Source organism: Zalophus californianus, chromosome 3 (genome assembly GCF_009762305.2).
Source record: "Zalophus californianus isolate mZalCal1 chromosome 3, mZalCal1.pri.v2, whole genome shotgun sequence".
In the NCBI taxonomy this organism is placed as follows: domain Eukaryota; kingdom Metazoa; phylum Chordata; class Mammalia; order Carnivora; family Otariidae; genus Zalophus; species Zalophus californianus.
Window position 1 is genome coordinate 129,820,621 of NC_045597.1, and position 14,920 is coordinate 129,835,540.

A 14,920-nucleotide genomic window follows, 5' to 3' on the forward strand; every position below is an offset into this window, starting at 1 on the left:
GATACAAAAGGATATATAATGTATGATTCCATTGATATAAAGTGGAAAAAAACAAAATGAATTCATGCAGATAGAAATCAGAAAGTGGTCATTTCCTGGGTTGAAAGTTTAAGTGGAAGGAGACACAAGGGCACTTTGTGGTGTGATGGAAATATTCTGTATCTAGTTTTGGGTGGTGGTTACAAGGATATCTGTAAGTTAAAACTCATCAAACCAAACCCTTGAGATTTGTGCAATTTATTGTATATAAATTACATCTTGATAAAAAGTTAATTTTCTAAAGCAAACTAAAACGTTGCTATAAGAAAACATGAATATGATATCTCTGTGCAGTACAGAAAATATTTTGACCTAATTGAGAGGCAAAAAACTGGGAGTGTTCACAATATGATGGATTAAGTGGAAGCATGTTCATATATACTCTATGCATAGCCATTTAAATGTGTTTGCTTTACACTTTTAAGCAAAAGATAGAAAGAATGCAAATCATGTTATAGTTGACAAATCCTAGGATTTGTACCAAAGTCATTTGCATTTTTTTAGCTTCCTGGCATCTGAATTCCTTTCCTAAGTCTGTGAAATGTCTGCCCTCTGCCGCAGGGGCCCCAAAGCCAGGCTCCAGTGCTTTGAGACGGCGCATGAACAGGCTCAGTCCGTCTGCACCCAGCTGGAGATTGATCTGGGAGCTGTTGAGAAAAGAAGCCGGCTGTGGGAATTCATTCTGGCAGGGGCAGCAGCTTGGAGGATACAGTCACAGCTCCAGCAGCAGTGGGGGGGGGGACATCCAGTAGCCAGTGTCGGCAGTGGGCAATGCCACCACCGGGGGCAATCAGGTGCAAACCATTCATCTGGTGTTTGGTGACAGCAGGAGCAGTGTCTTCACCAGATGAGTTCTACCGCTTAATGGTCACTTCAAAGCTGTGTGCTCTGCTTTCTCCTGCCCATTTTTCTAGCCTTTTCTCCAGGGTTCCAAATGATTCTATAAACTCCTCAATACTCTTTCAAAAAATTCCTTTTTCACCAAAATCATCCAGAATTAATTTTTCTTGCTGGCAATAAGACCCTGTTGGGAAAATAAAATTAAAACACTCTAATATAGAATAACAGCAGAAATGATGCTCCTTCCAGTTATTTGGTTATTTTAAAAGTTTGGTTATTAAAAGGTTATTTGGTCTTTTAAAACAATTTTTAAGTTACTTTCAATAATTTAACATCCTGAGTTCAATTCATGCTTCCAAAGTATTTTTCTTTTTTTTTAATTTGTATGTATATTTTATTTTTTTAAATAATTTTTTATTATGTTAATCACCATACATTACATCATTAGTTTTTTGATGTAGTGTTCCATGATTCATTGTTTGTGCGTAACACCCAGTGCTCCACGCAGAATGTGCCCTCTTTAATACCCATCACCAGGCTAACCAATCCCCCCACCCCCCTCCCCTCTAGAACCCTCAGTTTGTTCTCATAATTAATGTTATGTTTCAAAAGAGGAGACATTTTCAAAATATCCACTGGCAAAAAAACTAGATTTCTCCCATAATAATTTACACAGTGGATGACTGAGATTCTAAAGGAAAACCTTAAAGTTAAAAAAAATTGTTAAGTAGAAACAAATACATAGCTAACATTCAAGGGAGTACTCGGTCTATGCTGTAGTACTCAAGAGTACTCAAGAGATATGTAGTACTCAAGATGCTGTTGCCTTCTGTGTCACTCTAAGAGCTTCAAAACATGCTAAGCATCCTACCTTTCCTTATCAGTTGTGAATTTGTCAGTCATCAGTTTACTGAATCTACTTTATATCTACTCAAAATTTCCACCTACATAAACTCTTTAGGTAGAAAGTTTCATGGATTTACTCTTTGCTATGTGAATTAGTACCTTTATGTTTAGATTCCATTATTCTTATACCACTGGATTTTATAAATAAAGCTATGACTCTGTAAAACACCTTTGGAAGAAATAATACATAAATTCAGAGAATTTTTTCCATTAAGGTTTTTTTTAACTTGGATCTATCTTCATCAGTCCAAGCAAAATTCCTTTTTTATGTTGTTCTCTCCTTTTTTTCCCCCCATTTTTCCTGTTCATCTTCCATTCCTATGCTCATAACCTTTCTCCATTGGTACACATTCTGTGTTTAATATGAGTATTCTTGAAAAATACAGAGTAGTTTCATGTATAAGTACACTGAATTACCTAAAATTTAATGTGACATGAATTTCATTGCTCCTTACCTTGCCCTCGTGAAGCTTCCATTTTGGTGGAGACAAAAGACAAGTTCACACATAAAATAAGACAATAATTTCAGGTAGTGGTAACTTTAATAAAAGAAATACACAGGGTAGTGCAGTAATGATTGGATTCCTTATAAAGGGTGGTCTCTTCTGAGAATGTCATTGAGCTGAAACCTGAAACATAAAAATACTGTGATGAAAAGCATCCAGACAAAGAAGACATAGGCTTTGAAGCGGGAACAATGACATATGAGATGACTAGAAGAGACACCTGTTGTGTCTGGAGCACGAGCCAGAGAAAAAGTGGTCATAGGCGGGGCAGAAGAAATAGGCAATGAGTGGGTCATCTTGGGTCTTGTAGGCTGAAGCCAGGAGCATGGTTTTTATTTTAAGAACAACTGAAGCCCTTGGAAGATTACAACAGCAAGAGGGCAATGTGTTTTTTATTTAAAGAGCAAACTTTAGTCGCTGTGGGGAAAAAAAATCAACTAATGGAATGAGAAAAAAGCAAGGAAGTTAGTTAAGAGACCATCTTGGTCCATGTGAGATATGGTTTGGAGAAGAGCAATAGGACTAGAAATAGAAGCCCAGAGAGGAGAGCGTTTCAAAAACTTCAAAAATGAGCTTGTAGTCAATCATTTCAAATGCTGCAGAACTTAGATATTTGAGGACAGAAAAAGAAATATTGGATTTGGCAACTTGGAAGTTGTTAGTGACAGAAGATAGATTGGAGGTCGTTGAAGAATGAATGGAGGGTTTTTTTAAATTTATTTATTTACTTGATAGAGAAAGAGAGAGAGAGCACAAGCAGGGGGAGTGGCAGGCAGAGGGAGAGGGAGAAACAGACTCCCCGCTGAGCAGGGAGCCTGACACAGGGCTCGATCCCAGGACCCTGGGATCATGACCTGAGCTGAAGGCAGATGCTTAACCAACTGAGCCACACAGACACCCCTGTTTTGTTTTGTTTTTTATTCAGAATGCCAGATTCAACCCTCATTTTCTTCTGGTCCCTTCCAAAATTCCATGCAAATGACAATAAAGATAAAATGAAAATTCACATATCCACAGAGAGAAAGAGCAGGGGAGGTTCAATTTTGAAGTTTGAAATTTTGGAGTTTGAAAAACATATCAAGTAGTAGTGAATGTCAACAGAATGAGGAAAGGTTAATCTAAAGCTAATAGGGGAGCAAGCAGGGCAGTAATCAATCCATTTTGCACTGCAAGACCCCTAAGAGAATCAAGAACTGGTGGTACCAGGTGCCTCTAGAAGAAGCACCTGGAGCAAATGGAGTTGAGAGAGGAGGACTGGTTACAACTCTACCAGTCTGATCCCTAGATCCTCTCTGATGCCCAAGAAGAAACCTAGAGAGTCACTCACTGGAGAGTGTAAACAAGAGGGTCTCTAGAATAAGGAACATCAAGCACAGTCGAGGACAGGAGCGTTATATTGAAAACCTTCTCCCAATGTAGTTTTACATCCTCCAGAAAAGTGATTAGAAGATTCTTCTCTGTGGATCTAACTAGTCATTTTGTTTCCCAGTATAAGGACCCCTACAAGACAGACTGCAGTCAACACGTCCACCCCACACTAAGGAAATTTCTAATAAGCATTCAATACTCCTCTGTTAAGGATAAACAGGCAAGAATCACCAGATATTCGAGGAAAGTATTATGAAATGCAGAGAGTAAGACAAATAGGAAAAAGACTGCAGGTCAGAGGAAACAGTCCATGAAAATAGATGAAAACTTTAAAATAAAAAAAAACTATCATTAATATTCCTACAAAGGTAAAGGAAAAAATTTCATTTATATAGTATAACAAAATCTTATGCAAGAAGCATTCAGAGAATAAGAATGTGCTCATGGGAATTATAAATGATAGAAATTTAAAAGGTTAGTAGACGGCTTAGAATAATACATCAAGAATACCTCCTAGAAAATAGAATAAGCAAAGACATGGGATAAAGTGAGCAAAGTGCCCTTCCAAATATATTAAAAGATCAATACATTAGAGGTCTGATATAATACGATTTCCAGAAAGAAACTAAGACTATAAAAGATAAAATTAAGAAATATTTAGAAAATTTTTCAGAATTGAAAGGCACGAGTATTTAAGGAGCACAGAAAAATGTAAAGCAATGTAACACTCACTGCGAAGTTTCAGAACATTAGGGCAAATAGAAGACCTGTAAGTTTTCAGAGAGAAAAAAATAAGATCACTAACAAAGGATCAAAAAGAAAAAGTGCATTGGATTTTTTTTTAAGATTTTATTCATTTATTTGACAGAGAAAGAGACAGCGAGAGAGGGAACACAAGCAGGGGGAGCGGGAGAGGGAGAAGCAGGCTTCCCGCTGAGCAGGAAACCCCATGCGGGGCTCGATCCCAGGACCCTGAGATCATGACCCGAGCCGAAGGCAGTCGCCCAACTGACTGAGCCACCCAGGCGCCCCTGGATTTTTCAATATGGGCATTTAGAAGAAAATGGAGCAATGCCTTCAAAATATCAATTAAAGAAATGATTTCTAACCAAGAAATCTATACTCAGGCAACCTATTAAATGTGAGGGTAGAATAAAGGTATTTTTAGATATAAAGTTCTCAAAAAAAGCATGCATCCTTAACCCTTCCCCAGAAAGTTACCATATGGTGTACTCCAAAATGAGGACACAAACCAAGAAGGAGGAAGGCATAGAATCCACAAGACTGGAGACTCAACGTGAGGGGGAGAGACAGAGAGAGAGAGAGAGAGAGAGAGGAGTATTCCCAGAATGATGATGGTGAAGGTGTCATTCCAGGATGCCAACTGCTAGGATGCAGGAGTAGAGGATGCAAATATTTTGTAAATACTTGGATTTATCCAGGATCTAGAATTTTTCAAGTAAGAATGATAGAGAAAAGAACACGTGAGTTGAAAGTGGTAGAGAATTATTATAATGTTAAAAAACTGAAACCATTTTGGATCAGCAGGTAGGTGTGGACTAGAGTTGATGATAGTGAATAAAAGATCAATGGTTTGGAGGTCTCAAAGAGGTAGGGAAATGTTTTTTAAGAGGAAAAACTAGTATGACTGAGCTAGAAGGACAGGAGGTGCTAGTCAGAGAGTTTATAAATGATCACACTGTCAGAGAAGAAATGGTTACTAGTGATGCCAAGAGAAGGTAGGGCCGAGGGAAGGAAATATGGCAGTCAAGTAATTAGAGCACAGACGCTGGAGTTATTGGCATGAACATTGAAGTCACCCACGAGTGTGATAGAAGTAGGGGTATAAAGAAGGAAAGTCAAACAAGAACTAAAGTATTTAATGAATGGAGGGAATGAATCAAGAGAAATGACCTATAGATTTATAACTGACAAGAGCTAGAAAGGGTGGAGGATAATATATCCACATGGCATGGTCTTCATGGGGCATTTTTGTAGAAAGGACACACCTACTTCAAAACCTCAGTTTAAAGCACAAGAAGGTTAGAAAAAAAAGACAACAGCACTAAGATAGGAATAAGAAGAAGTATCCATAGATGTCTAGCTTGAGTTAAGGCAAGGCAAAGAATAGAACTTTCAGAGATCAGGTTGTTGACACAAGGGAGTTTTCTGATCAAAGAACAGGAGTAGAAGCTGGCAGAGTAGAAGACGATGGACAAGGTGGGCGAATTGACCAAGCTAGGGAAATACACAAGATGTGGGAATTGCCAGAGAACCATAATGGCAACAGAGGACAGCAGAGAGCACTGTTTTATGGTGATGCCTGAAGTAATCAGAGATGTAAAGCATAATGGAAGTCACTGTGACAGTCTCAAAGGATCCTAGGCTTTGGTTCCACGAGTAATCTTTTTACTCAAAGTGTGGTTTCAAGACCAGCAGCCTTGGCCTCATTTAAGAGCTTATTAGAAATACAGAATTAAAAAAAAAAAAGAAGAAAAAGTACAGAATTCTAGGTTCTACCCAGATGTAATGAATCAGAGTCTGCATTTTAATAAGATCCAGTGTGCGCAATCAAGCTTGACAAGCATTACTCTAGCTATTTACCTCTAAAATACAAGGCACTGTTTTTTCCCTGCTTGTTCCTTGCAATGGACCCACTGCAGACTGAAGGTGTTGACTCATCATGGACTGTTTCTTTCCAAAATATCATTGTCAATCATTACTAAACGTAAACTTCTTGAAGGACCATTTTGGGTATCCTTAGTTTCTGATGCCTACTACAATCACAAAAATACTGATATTTCCTGAATATCGTTAAATATTGAAGAGCAATAGTGACTACACCTGTGTACAGAAAAAGTTCTTCTCCAATGCAGTTGGACTGATAAGTGACTGACAATTTGAAAAATGTAGTTAAAATAGAAAGCCATAAAAAGAAGATATGTATCCAATATTTTTAACTTAAAACACACACATTCATTCCTACACTTGTATATATATTAATTTCTTCACAAACATTCCATTGAAAGACCAAGGCCTTTTGAGTTTGAATCGGTTTATGAGAATTATGTAACATCTTTCCCGCACAAACCACACTAACAATGCATTGTCTGAAGATCCTTTGTTTTGCTTTTTTAAAAGTAAACTGGAAGCAATTTGAGTGCAGAATCTTCTGAGATATTTGTTTTCTCTTTTATAGTTCTCATCCACACATAACTTAGCATTTTAAAAAAATAATTTGGCTTTTTTTGTTGTTTTCCCAAAGCATCAACCAGCTCCCTGTATTTTTACATTTATATTTTGATGGCTTACATAGTATTTAATTAAATTGTCTAACAGTAAGGCCAATTATCTGGCAACATAGGGACTTAAAAGTTCATCACTATTGGTTGTAATAATAAGCAATTTTAGTATATTGCTTATTTTCTCTTGTGGCTAGTCACATCCGGTTCTAAGTGAGCCCACCCATCAGGTTAACCCTAGCAGGTTTGGCAGTGAGCTTACCAATCTAGAGTTCTCAGGACTTAGTCCTCTGGAATGAAGGCAACATGCCAGGTCTTGTGAAGCAATTAGACCATTTGCCATGGTCACTTGAAATTGAGCAAAAGCTCCACAATTTCACACTTGTGTGTATTCAAGTCTCTCAGGTAGATGGCAACCAGACTCCATGAATAGATTCCTATTAGCATTGTTTCAAAATTATCCTGAAGGGTAAATTCCTAATGAAATGAATTATGTGACACTTGAACAACAGTCTAAGGCTCCCGAATCAGGTAAGAAGGACTCTACCTTTGATGCATTTAATACAGCCATAATAAAACCAACTAATCTAAATAGATTTTGGTTGAATCTTGACATGACAACACATGCCTAATACACAGAGGGCACTCAAATTTTTTTTTAAATATGCTTTATACATTTTCATTTACAAAATATCTTTGAGGATTTGTTTTGTGAGATATAGTGAACTCTAAGAGCAGTATTTGCTCCTGGATATTTACTCTAGGGTAACAAATTGAGAAACAGAAATTGTGCATATGAGTGGGCATCTGTGTATCTTTCACAATACATATTAGTATTTAGCTATAGTAGTAAAAATATCTTTACTTACTAAAGAAATATCAAATATGAATAATAAGCTGTCATGTCATGAAATATAAATCATAATGTTACTATGCTATTTCAGAAAAATTTTTTTAGGGACACCTGGGTGGCTCAGTCAGTTAAGCATCTGCCTTCGGCTCAGGTCATGACCCCAGGGTCCTGGGATCAAGCCCCGCATCAGGATCCCTGCTCAGTGGGGAGCCTGCTTCTCCCTCTTCCTCTGCTTGTGTTCTCTGTCAAATAAATAAATAAAATCTTAAAAACAATTTTTTTTAAAGCAGGGAGCCTGATGCAGGACTTGATCCCAGGCTCCTAGGATCATGACCTGAGCCGAAGGCAGACTGAGCCACCCAGGCCTATGCTATTTCAAAATTATTTGTCTTTCTGCTCCATAAGATCTAAGCTCAAAGGCATTATAAGACTCATTCTGCCTACCCTAACTTTGGGCACAAGTTAGACATGTAATAAATGTTAGTTGAATTGAAATAAATGTTGGCATTGTAATAAATTAAAGAATGCAGTTCTTTTTTTTTTTCAAGATTTCATTTATTTGAGGGAAAGAGAGGGCACGCATGTGAGTTGGGGAGGAGCAGAGGGGAAGGGAGAAGGAGGGGAAAGAATCTTCAGCAGACTCCACACTGAGTGAGGAGCCTGACACTGGAGCTCAATGCTGGGCTCAGCTCCACAACCAGAGATCATGACCCCAAGATCATGACCAGAGCAGAAACCAAGAGTCAGTCGCCTAATCAACTAAGCCAACCACCTGCCCCAAGTCCCCAAGAATGCAGGTCTTTTAATGTAAGTTCAAAGTTACAAACAATGAAGTGAAGGAACCAATAATTTAAAAATATTTTCTTTTGTACAACTGAGGCTCAGCAACATTTAAAATATGAAGCCAATCATACTTTACTTCTTAAATAAGAATACAAGAGATCTCTATATAAAATGGACCAAAAAGAAAAGTGTTAAATCTATGGAGGCATCACATTTTTTAAAAATTACTCTATTAGATGCTCAAGGAATATCAGAAATTAGTACAAAATTTTCAAAATATCTAACATAGAATCTTCTCCACTCCCCATTTTTTATGCCATTACCACGAAATACTTGAGTATTCCTTAAGAAATAGCTGATGGCTCTACAATAGGTACTTAAATTAAGTATACAGAATTCATGCTCCCCCATCTAATATCAATTATATATTTTATCCAAAAGAAGAAAGAAATTTAAATCAAATAATTGTAACAGTGGTAAGGATTCATTTTATTGTGTTTTCCACATAGAAGGGTTTTTTTGATGAAAAAAATTCTTTACAAAGACAATCTAAATTGAATCAGTAACAAATAAAATTTAGCTTTTAAATGAGTCAGATATTCTGCATTTGAAATTCAATTTCACAAACATTCAAGATTAGTGAATTTTGGTAAGAAAAAAAGACTAACAGAAAGGAAAAAGACACCTTTTCAACAGATAGTACTTTATAGTTTTTTTTTTTAAATATTGCTTTGGGAAAACACACAGTATAGTTATTTAAGAAATATCTTTTAAACAAGATTTAAGTGCTTTAAGTCAAGTGGGCTTCAACTAAAAAATATTTTAAAATTTGCCAAGATACTGAAGTGTTAAAAATATTCTTCTTATTCATTTAATTTCATGTTTAAGGAAACCTACGACAGATAAGTAAACAAAAGGCAAAAAAAGTTTACTTGCATTTTTATATAATAAATTCTAGATCTATAAAAATTTCCTGGTTTGTACACAAAGGTCAATGCTTGACCTTCACTGATCCTTTTCTATGTAGTTAAAAAAAATATGGTATCAAATCTTTCTCCCACCCCCCAAAAAACTAGAAGAAATATTTTAAATTGTGAGTGTGTGAATGTAGCTATGCATATCTTTAAGTGTACAAAACACACGTACATCACTTTACTTAGAAAATTATTTTCATCATACTGTAAACATCTCTTCCCCTACATCTTGACATTTCAAAATAGTCTTTGGTATTATTAGTTATTGTGCTTTGAAACAGCAACTTAAAAGATTTCTGTAGCAGTGCTACATAGACATTTTAAGATATAAATAAGAAAAATGCACTTGGAATAAGTTACAATTAGCTGCTTTTGCATAATTTTCAAAAACTACAGTGTATGCCTAGTCACAGTTTTATGAGAAAGAATATCTCCTTTTTCAACTCCTTAATTTTAAGGAACACTTAATCATTTTGGCTAAAAATCCATTTTTGGAGTGGATCTGATGGATTGCATGACACCAAGCTCGGATGCTCTCCATTTGCTGAAAGGCACATTTTTAAGAATGGATTATATAGAAGTTGATCCTAGAATAAAAGGAAACACAACAGACATTAAATTTCAAGATTCATGGTTAACTGATAAATATGAAAACTACATTATAGTCTCATCGAAGCTAAAGGAGACTCACATACCAAATGTACACAGTTTTTAACTTTTAATCTTTCTCAGATCAACCTTGTCTTGCTAAAATCTTGTTGGTTTCTGGTGTGAACAATACCATTTATGCCACTACTTTTCAATTCACAGGAGGTATTATATAAATAAAGAGATGTATAAAGAGTAAGGTCTGGATCAAGTTTTCAAATAAGAACCATTCCATTGGTATATCCGTAAGTGACAAACTCTTTTTATAAGTTATAAAAATCAGTCTTTTAGTGTTCTAGTATGGCACAAAACAATTTTTAGGTAAGAATTGCTATGTTCCAGCTAAGCCTTAACACATATATTTAAAAACAGGAAGGATTTTTTTTGTATTCTCTCAATTCTAAATTCATTTTTAAAAAGTACTGAAACAGGAGAAATGAATCACTTTAGGTGAGAAAAAGATAACGATTTTTTTTTGTCTCTCTGCCATCATAAAAAAAAAAAGTGACTGCTGCCAGAAGCATTGTAAGAGACTCCAAAGAGACAAATATGAGCAACTATTATTAATAATTTACAAAAGTGTTGATCTGTGTAAGTCATGCTTTCATTAGACAACTTGTTTCTAAGAGTACTGAATTCATAGATACATTGTCTCATCACATTGGTAGACATACCCAATAATAAAGTTAAAAAAGACAGAGAAATTCTGATGGATAACATTAATAATGCTATGTTTCATGCATTTTCCCAGATAAGCAATTAGAGCTAATCAAAATAATTATAGAAAGGGGTGAATTAATTGCACTGAGGTACCTTCTGGATCTCCCATATCTGTTCTCTACTGGCCACTGTCCTGTGACCTTTGTAGGCACACGCTCTCAGCTGAACAAGACCTTGAGCAGCATGAAGACATAATTCCCTCTGGATGTTATGCCGAATTTCATGTTGAGCCGAGTATTCAAAATACTGTGAAAAGAAGAATGCTATTACTGACCTCTATCCTAACCCTGTATCCTCAGTTGCAAAATAATGGTCCAATAATAATAATTTTAAAAAATCAGCAACTCACTGAATAATGAAGTCATGTGGATACACTCAACAAAATAATATAATAAAAATAGGTATTAGAAATATGAGCTGAGCTTTTACAACAGCAGATGCTACAACCCTTTTCCAGCCTATCACCACAGGTAGTTACGTAAAGAAGTAATGTCTTCCTCCCATGTCAGAAGTGGGAAGTTATCAGGTGGAATGGAGGTTAGCTAGGAAAGGACCTGGAAAAGCCTCAGAAAAGGACCTGGAAACTTCTAGCAAGCACATTAACTGCCTCTTCCTCTCCACAAGTGTTCCTTCTCTCTTATTCATCTCAATTAATGGTATTTTCACTTACACTAGGAACAATTAAATGAGGTAATCTCCATGTCTCAGTTTCCTTGCCTATAAAATGGGTAATTTAATAGTTTTCCTGCCCCACAGGGTTATGAGGATAAAAGGGCTAATACATGTAAAACACTCAGAAAGATAACTGGTACGTGGTAAGCTTTTAATTCATCTTAGCTGTTATTACTAGGATTAATGTTTTTCTCTCCCCATATGTCCAATTAATTAATTAGCCCCTGAGCTCCACTGACTTTCCCTCTCAGATGTCACCATTGTACTTTGCTCTGTACCTCACTTCTCTTTTTCCAGCACTCAGAATCTCTACTGTAGTACTTCCAGCGAACCTGCAATTTCTGCAATTTCACTCTGCTGCCAGTTAGTCTTTCATAACACTGATTCGATGCCCTACCTCCCTTACTTGAGTGAGTCACTACTGTTGCTAAGAGGAAGTCCACACTCCTTCACTAGTACGTGAGCTCTTCCATTTTCAATCTTACGTCAACCACTGCCTGAACTCTACACCATGCTCTTTTCACACAATTTTACCAACGTAGAACATATGCATCCATAAGTCTAAGACTGCTTTACTGTGCGCTGACTGAAATATCCTTCTGAATCGTTCTCTGCCTAGCTAATTCCTTTTTTATCCTTGAAAAGCCAAATCAAATGTTACTTTGCTTCTTTAGTTTCCCTGAGCTTGTCTACTGAACAAAATTACACCCTTTTCAGGGTTCCTATAGTACATCAGAAATAACTTTTATAGCACTCTATTGGAATTGTGCATGTAGCTAGCTGGCTTCACCACAGACCAAAGTCAGGCAGCGTATCTAGTAATAACATCCATTACAAATCAAATATTCCATAATGTTGACATTTCAAAGACAAAATAAGTGAACATAATGGATTTTCAATAATGAAATAATTAGTCTTAGCACTAATATTTATTGAGCCCTTATTATGTGCTAAGCAGGGACTGTTTTAAACCCTTTATGTGTATTGGAGTAGGCACTCCACAAACATAAGTTGAATTAATCTTGAGTTCCCCTGGTCTTGGCCTCATGCTTAATTTAGCTCCTTCCACAAATATATCCATCATTTTTATAACCTGATAGTTCTTCAGATGGAGACATTGAATGAAAATGAGTGTAGATCATGAAAACCGCATTTTGGCTATACTTCTTCAAGAAAGATAAATCTTAGGATATCAAAGGTGGTAGGAAAGTCTGTCCAATATTTTACTTCACCCACGTTATTTAGGAAAAAAAATCATTAAAAGGCAAGTTATAAGGAATAGGAAGTAGTTGAAGATACTTAGGCAACCAAAAAGAATATGTAATTAGCTACCTGGGAACATTGGAGAGACATAAGCTAGAACCAGGACAAATACCCTGGAATAGGAAGCCAACTAAGCAAAGCACTAAGTGTTACAAAGCCATAATGACTTACACTGCCCTGCACCAGTATATTGGTCAGTGTCGTCACATTATCAAAATACTTACTTTCACTTGGCATATACAAATACTGTTACAATGGAGTTTAATGTTATACAAATATCATTATCTGCTCAAAACGGTAAAAGGGAGCATAAAGAAATGATTAGGTTGGATGATATCTCAAAAACGCTTAGCACTCAAGGAACTAAAATTTGCAGAGCAGTTTAAAGGCAGTGTTTGACTGAAAAAAAAAATTTAAGGGAAATAAACCAAAATAAAATTGATGGCTATATTACAGTGCTAGAAATCAGAGGAATTTTTTCTTAAAATATAAACCGGGAAATACTATTCTCCTGCTCAAAACCCTCAGATGGCTTCTGTCACACTGAGAATTAAATCCAAGTTCCTAGGGGAGGCCTGCAAAGCCTTCTATGACCAGGTGCCTTATCGACTTCTCTGACCTTGTTTCTCACCTTCCTAGACCACTCTGCTGCAGACACACACTGGCTTTCTGACTCTTCCATTGATCCGCCACCAGCCTCTAGCCTTGTACTCCCTCTGCCAGGATGCGCCCCTCCTGGAACACGGTTCCTCTCCGATTCCTTTAGGGCTCTGCTCCAAGGTCACCTTCTCAAAGAGGTCTTCTTGAACCTCCGAAAACAAACCCCTCTCCCACTCCCTAGGTTCACATTATCCACCTATCCTGCTTCTTGTTCCTTTATGCCCAAAATTACATATTTTTTCCTTTTCCTTCAAGATCACAAGTTCCACAAGGTAGAGATTTTGCCTTTTTCACTATGGTAACAGTGCAAGTGACATTATAGGCTCTAAACAAAAATTTATTGAAAGAATATGTGAACTACTTCTCCATTCTCAATGGAATTTTTAAAAGACAGCTATATTGTATTTATAATTTACAAATTATTTTAGAGACAAGACTATAAAAACATCTTTATGGCAATGACAAGAGAAAAACATATAAACAACATATATTTTTAACTTTTATGATAAAATAAATGTAATGCTAGAGGAAGCCTGGATAAGTCTGTAAGTATTTACATTTAGTGATGAGGTTTTTACAAATGACACAATAATTCTCATTGTCCAAAACCTTAATTTTAACTAGCATAGTCCAGTGTTATTTCCAAAAGAATGTGATTACTTATATAATTATTTTTCTTTTAATATATAGAAGGAATTTTAAAATATGTATGTGTATATATACATATATGCACATATGTAGACATATACATGTATATAGATATATATGCATGTGTATATATATATCTGTGTGTGTATCTTCATCCCATTTCAGAATTACACCTTAATCATCCAGAGATGGATCATGTTCACTAGCTATGGCTTCTGGGTGTCTGCGTCACCTACCCTCAGTAGATTGGTTCATTTGGATGAGCAGGGATTAGAACTAAATTAAGCTGAGGCTAATGAGTAGGGAGAAACATGGAAGAGGGTAGACCAGGAGATAAACTGACTCTTCTTAAAGCTGACATCACCAAAGTTCCATCCTCTTAAAATAGGACATCATGAGTATTTAATATTGCAAAAATCCTCTACACCCATCTTGGACTCTCTACCAAAATACCTGCAATTCACAGAAAAAAAGACACACAAGCTCCTCCCCTTTGTACCTTCCTCTTCATACTCTTCTCATCCTGTTCTCATTCTCATCAGCTACCTCACTAACTCCTATGCACCTTCCAAAAAATGTTTTCAAATGTCCTCTCTCCAAGGAAAACGTATGGGCACCCAGTCTAATTCATTCATATGCCCTCCTTCATACTCTTGAAGTACTTTGAATGCTTTATCCCAGATCTTTTCAGGCTGACTGTGACCACTGGCGTTGAAATGTAGATTTCCTGAAGGAGTCAAAATCTAAATTGCTTGAACCCAGCAGAATATCCATCTGGCATGCAGGGGTCACTCAGTG

At 36.4% G+C, this 14,920-nt stretch overlaps 1 protein-coding gene across 4 annotated transcripts in view; it reads right to left on the reverse strand.

Moving 5' to 3' along the window:
• Positions 1–9,005: 9,005 nt before the first annotated feature.
• The window catches only part of GALNT3 (polypeptide N-acetylgalactosaminyltransferase 3), a 50,723-nt gene continuing 44,808 nt past the window's right edge, over positions 9,006–14,920 (reverse strand). For all 4 annotated transcript variants that reach the window (XM_027590860.2, XM_035726812.1, XM_027590862.2 and 1 more), the window contains 2 exons: positions 10,973–11,125; positions 9,006–10,098 (listed from right to left, as the gene is read on the reverse strand). In XM_027590860.2, coding sequence (XP_027446661.1) covers positions 9,976–10,098; positions 10,973–11,125 — 276 coding nt within the window. In that variant the 3' untranslated portion in view covers positions 9,006–9,975. The remainder of the gene's footprint in view (positions 10,099–10,972; positions 11,126–14,920) is intronic.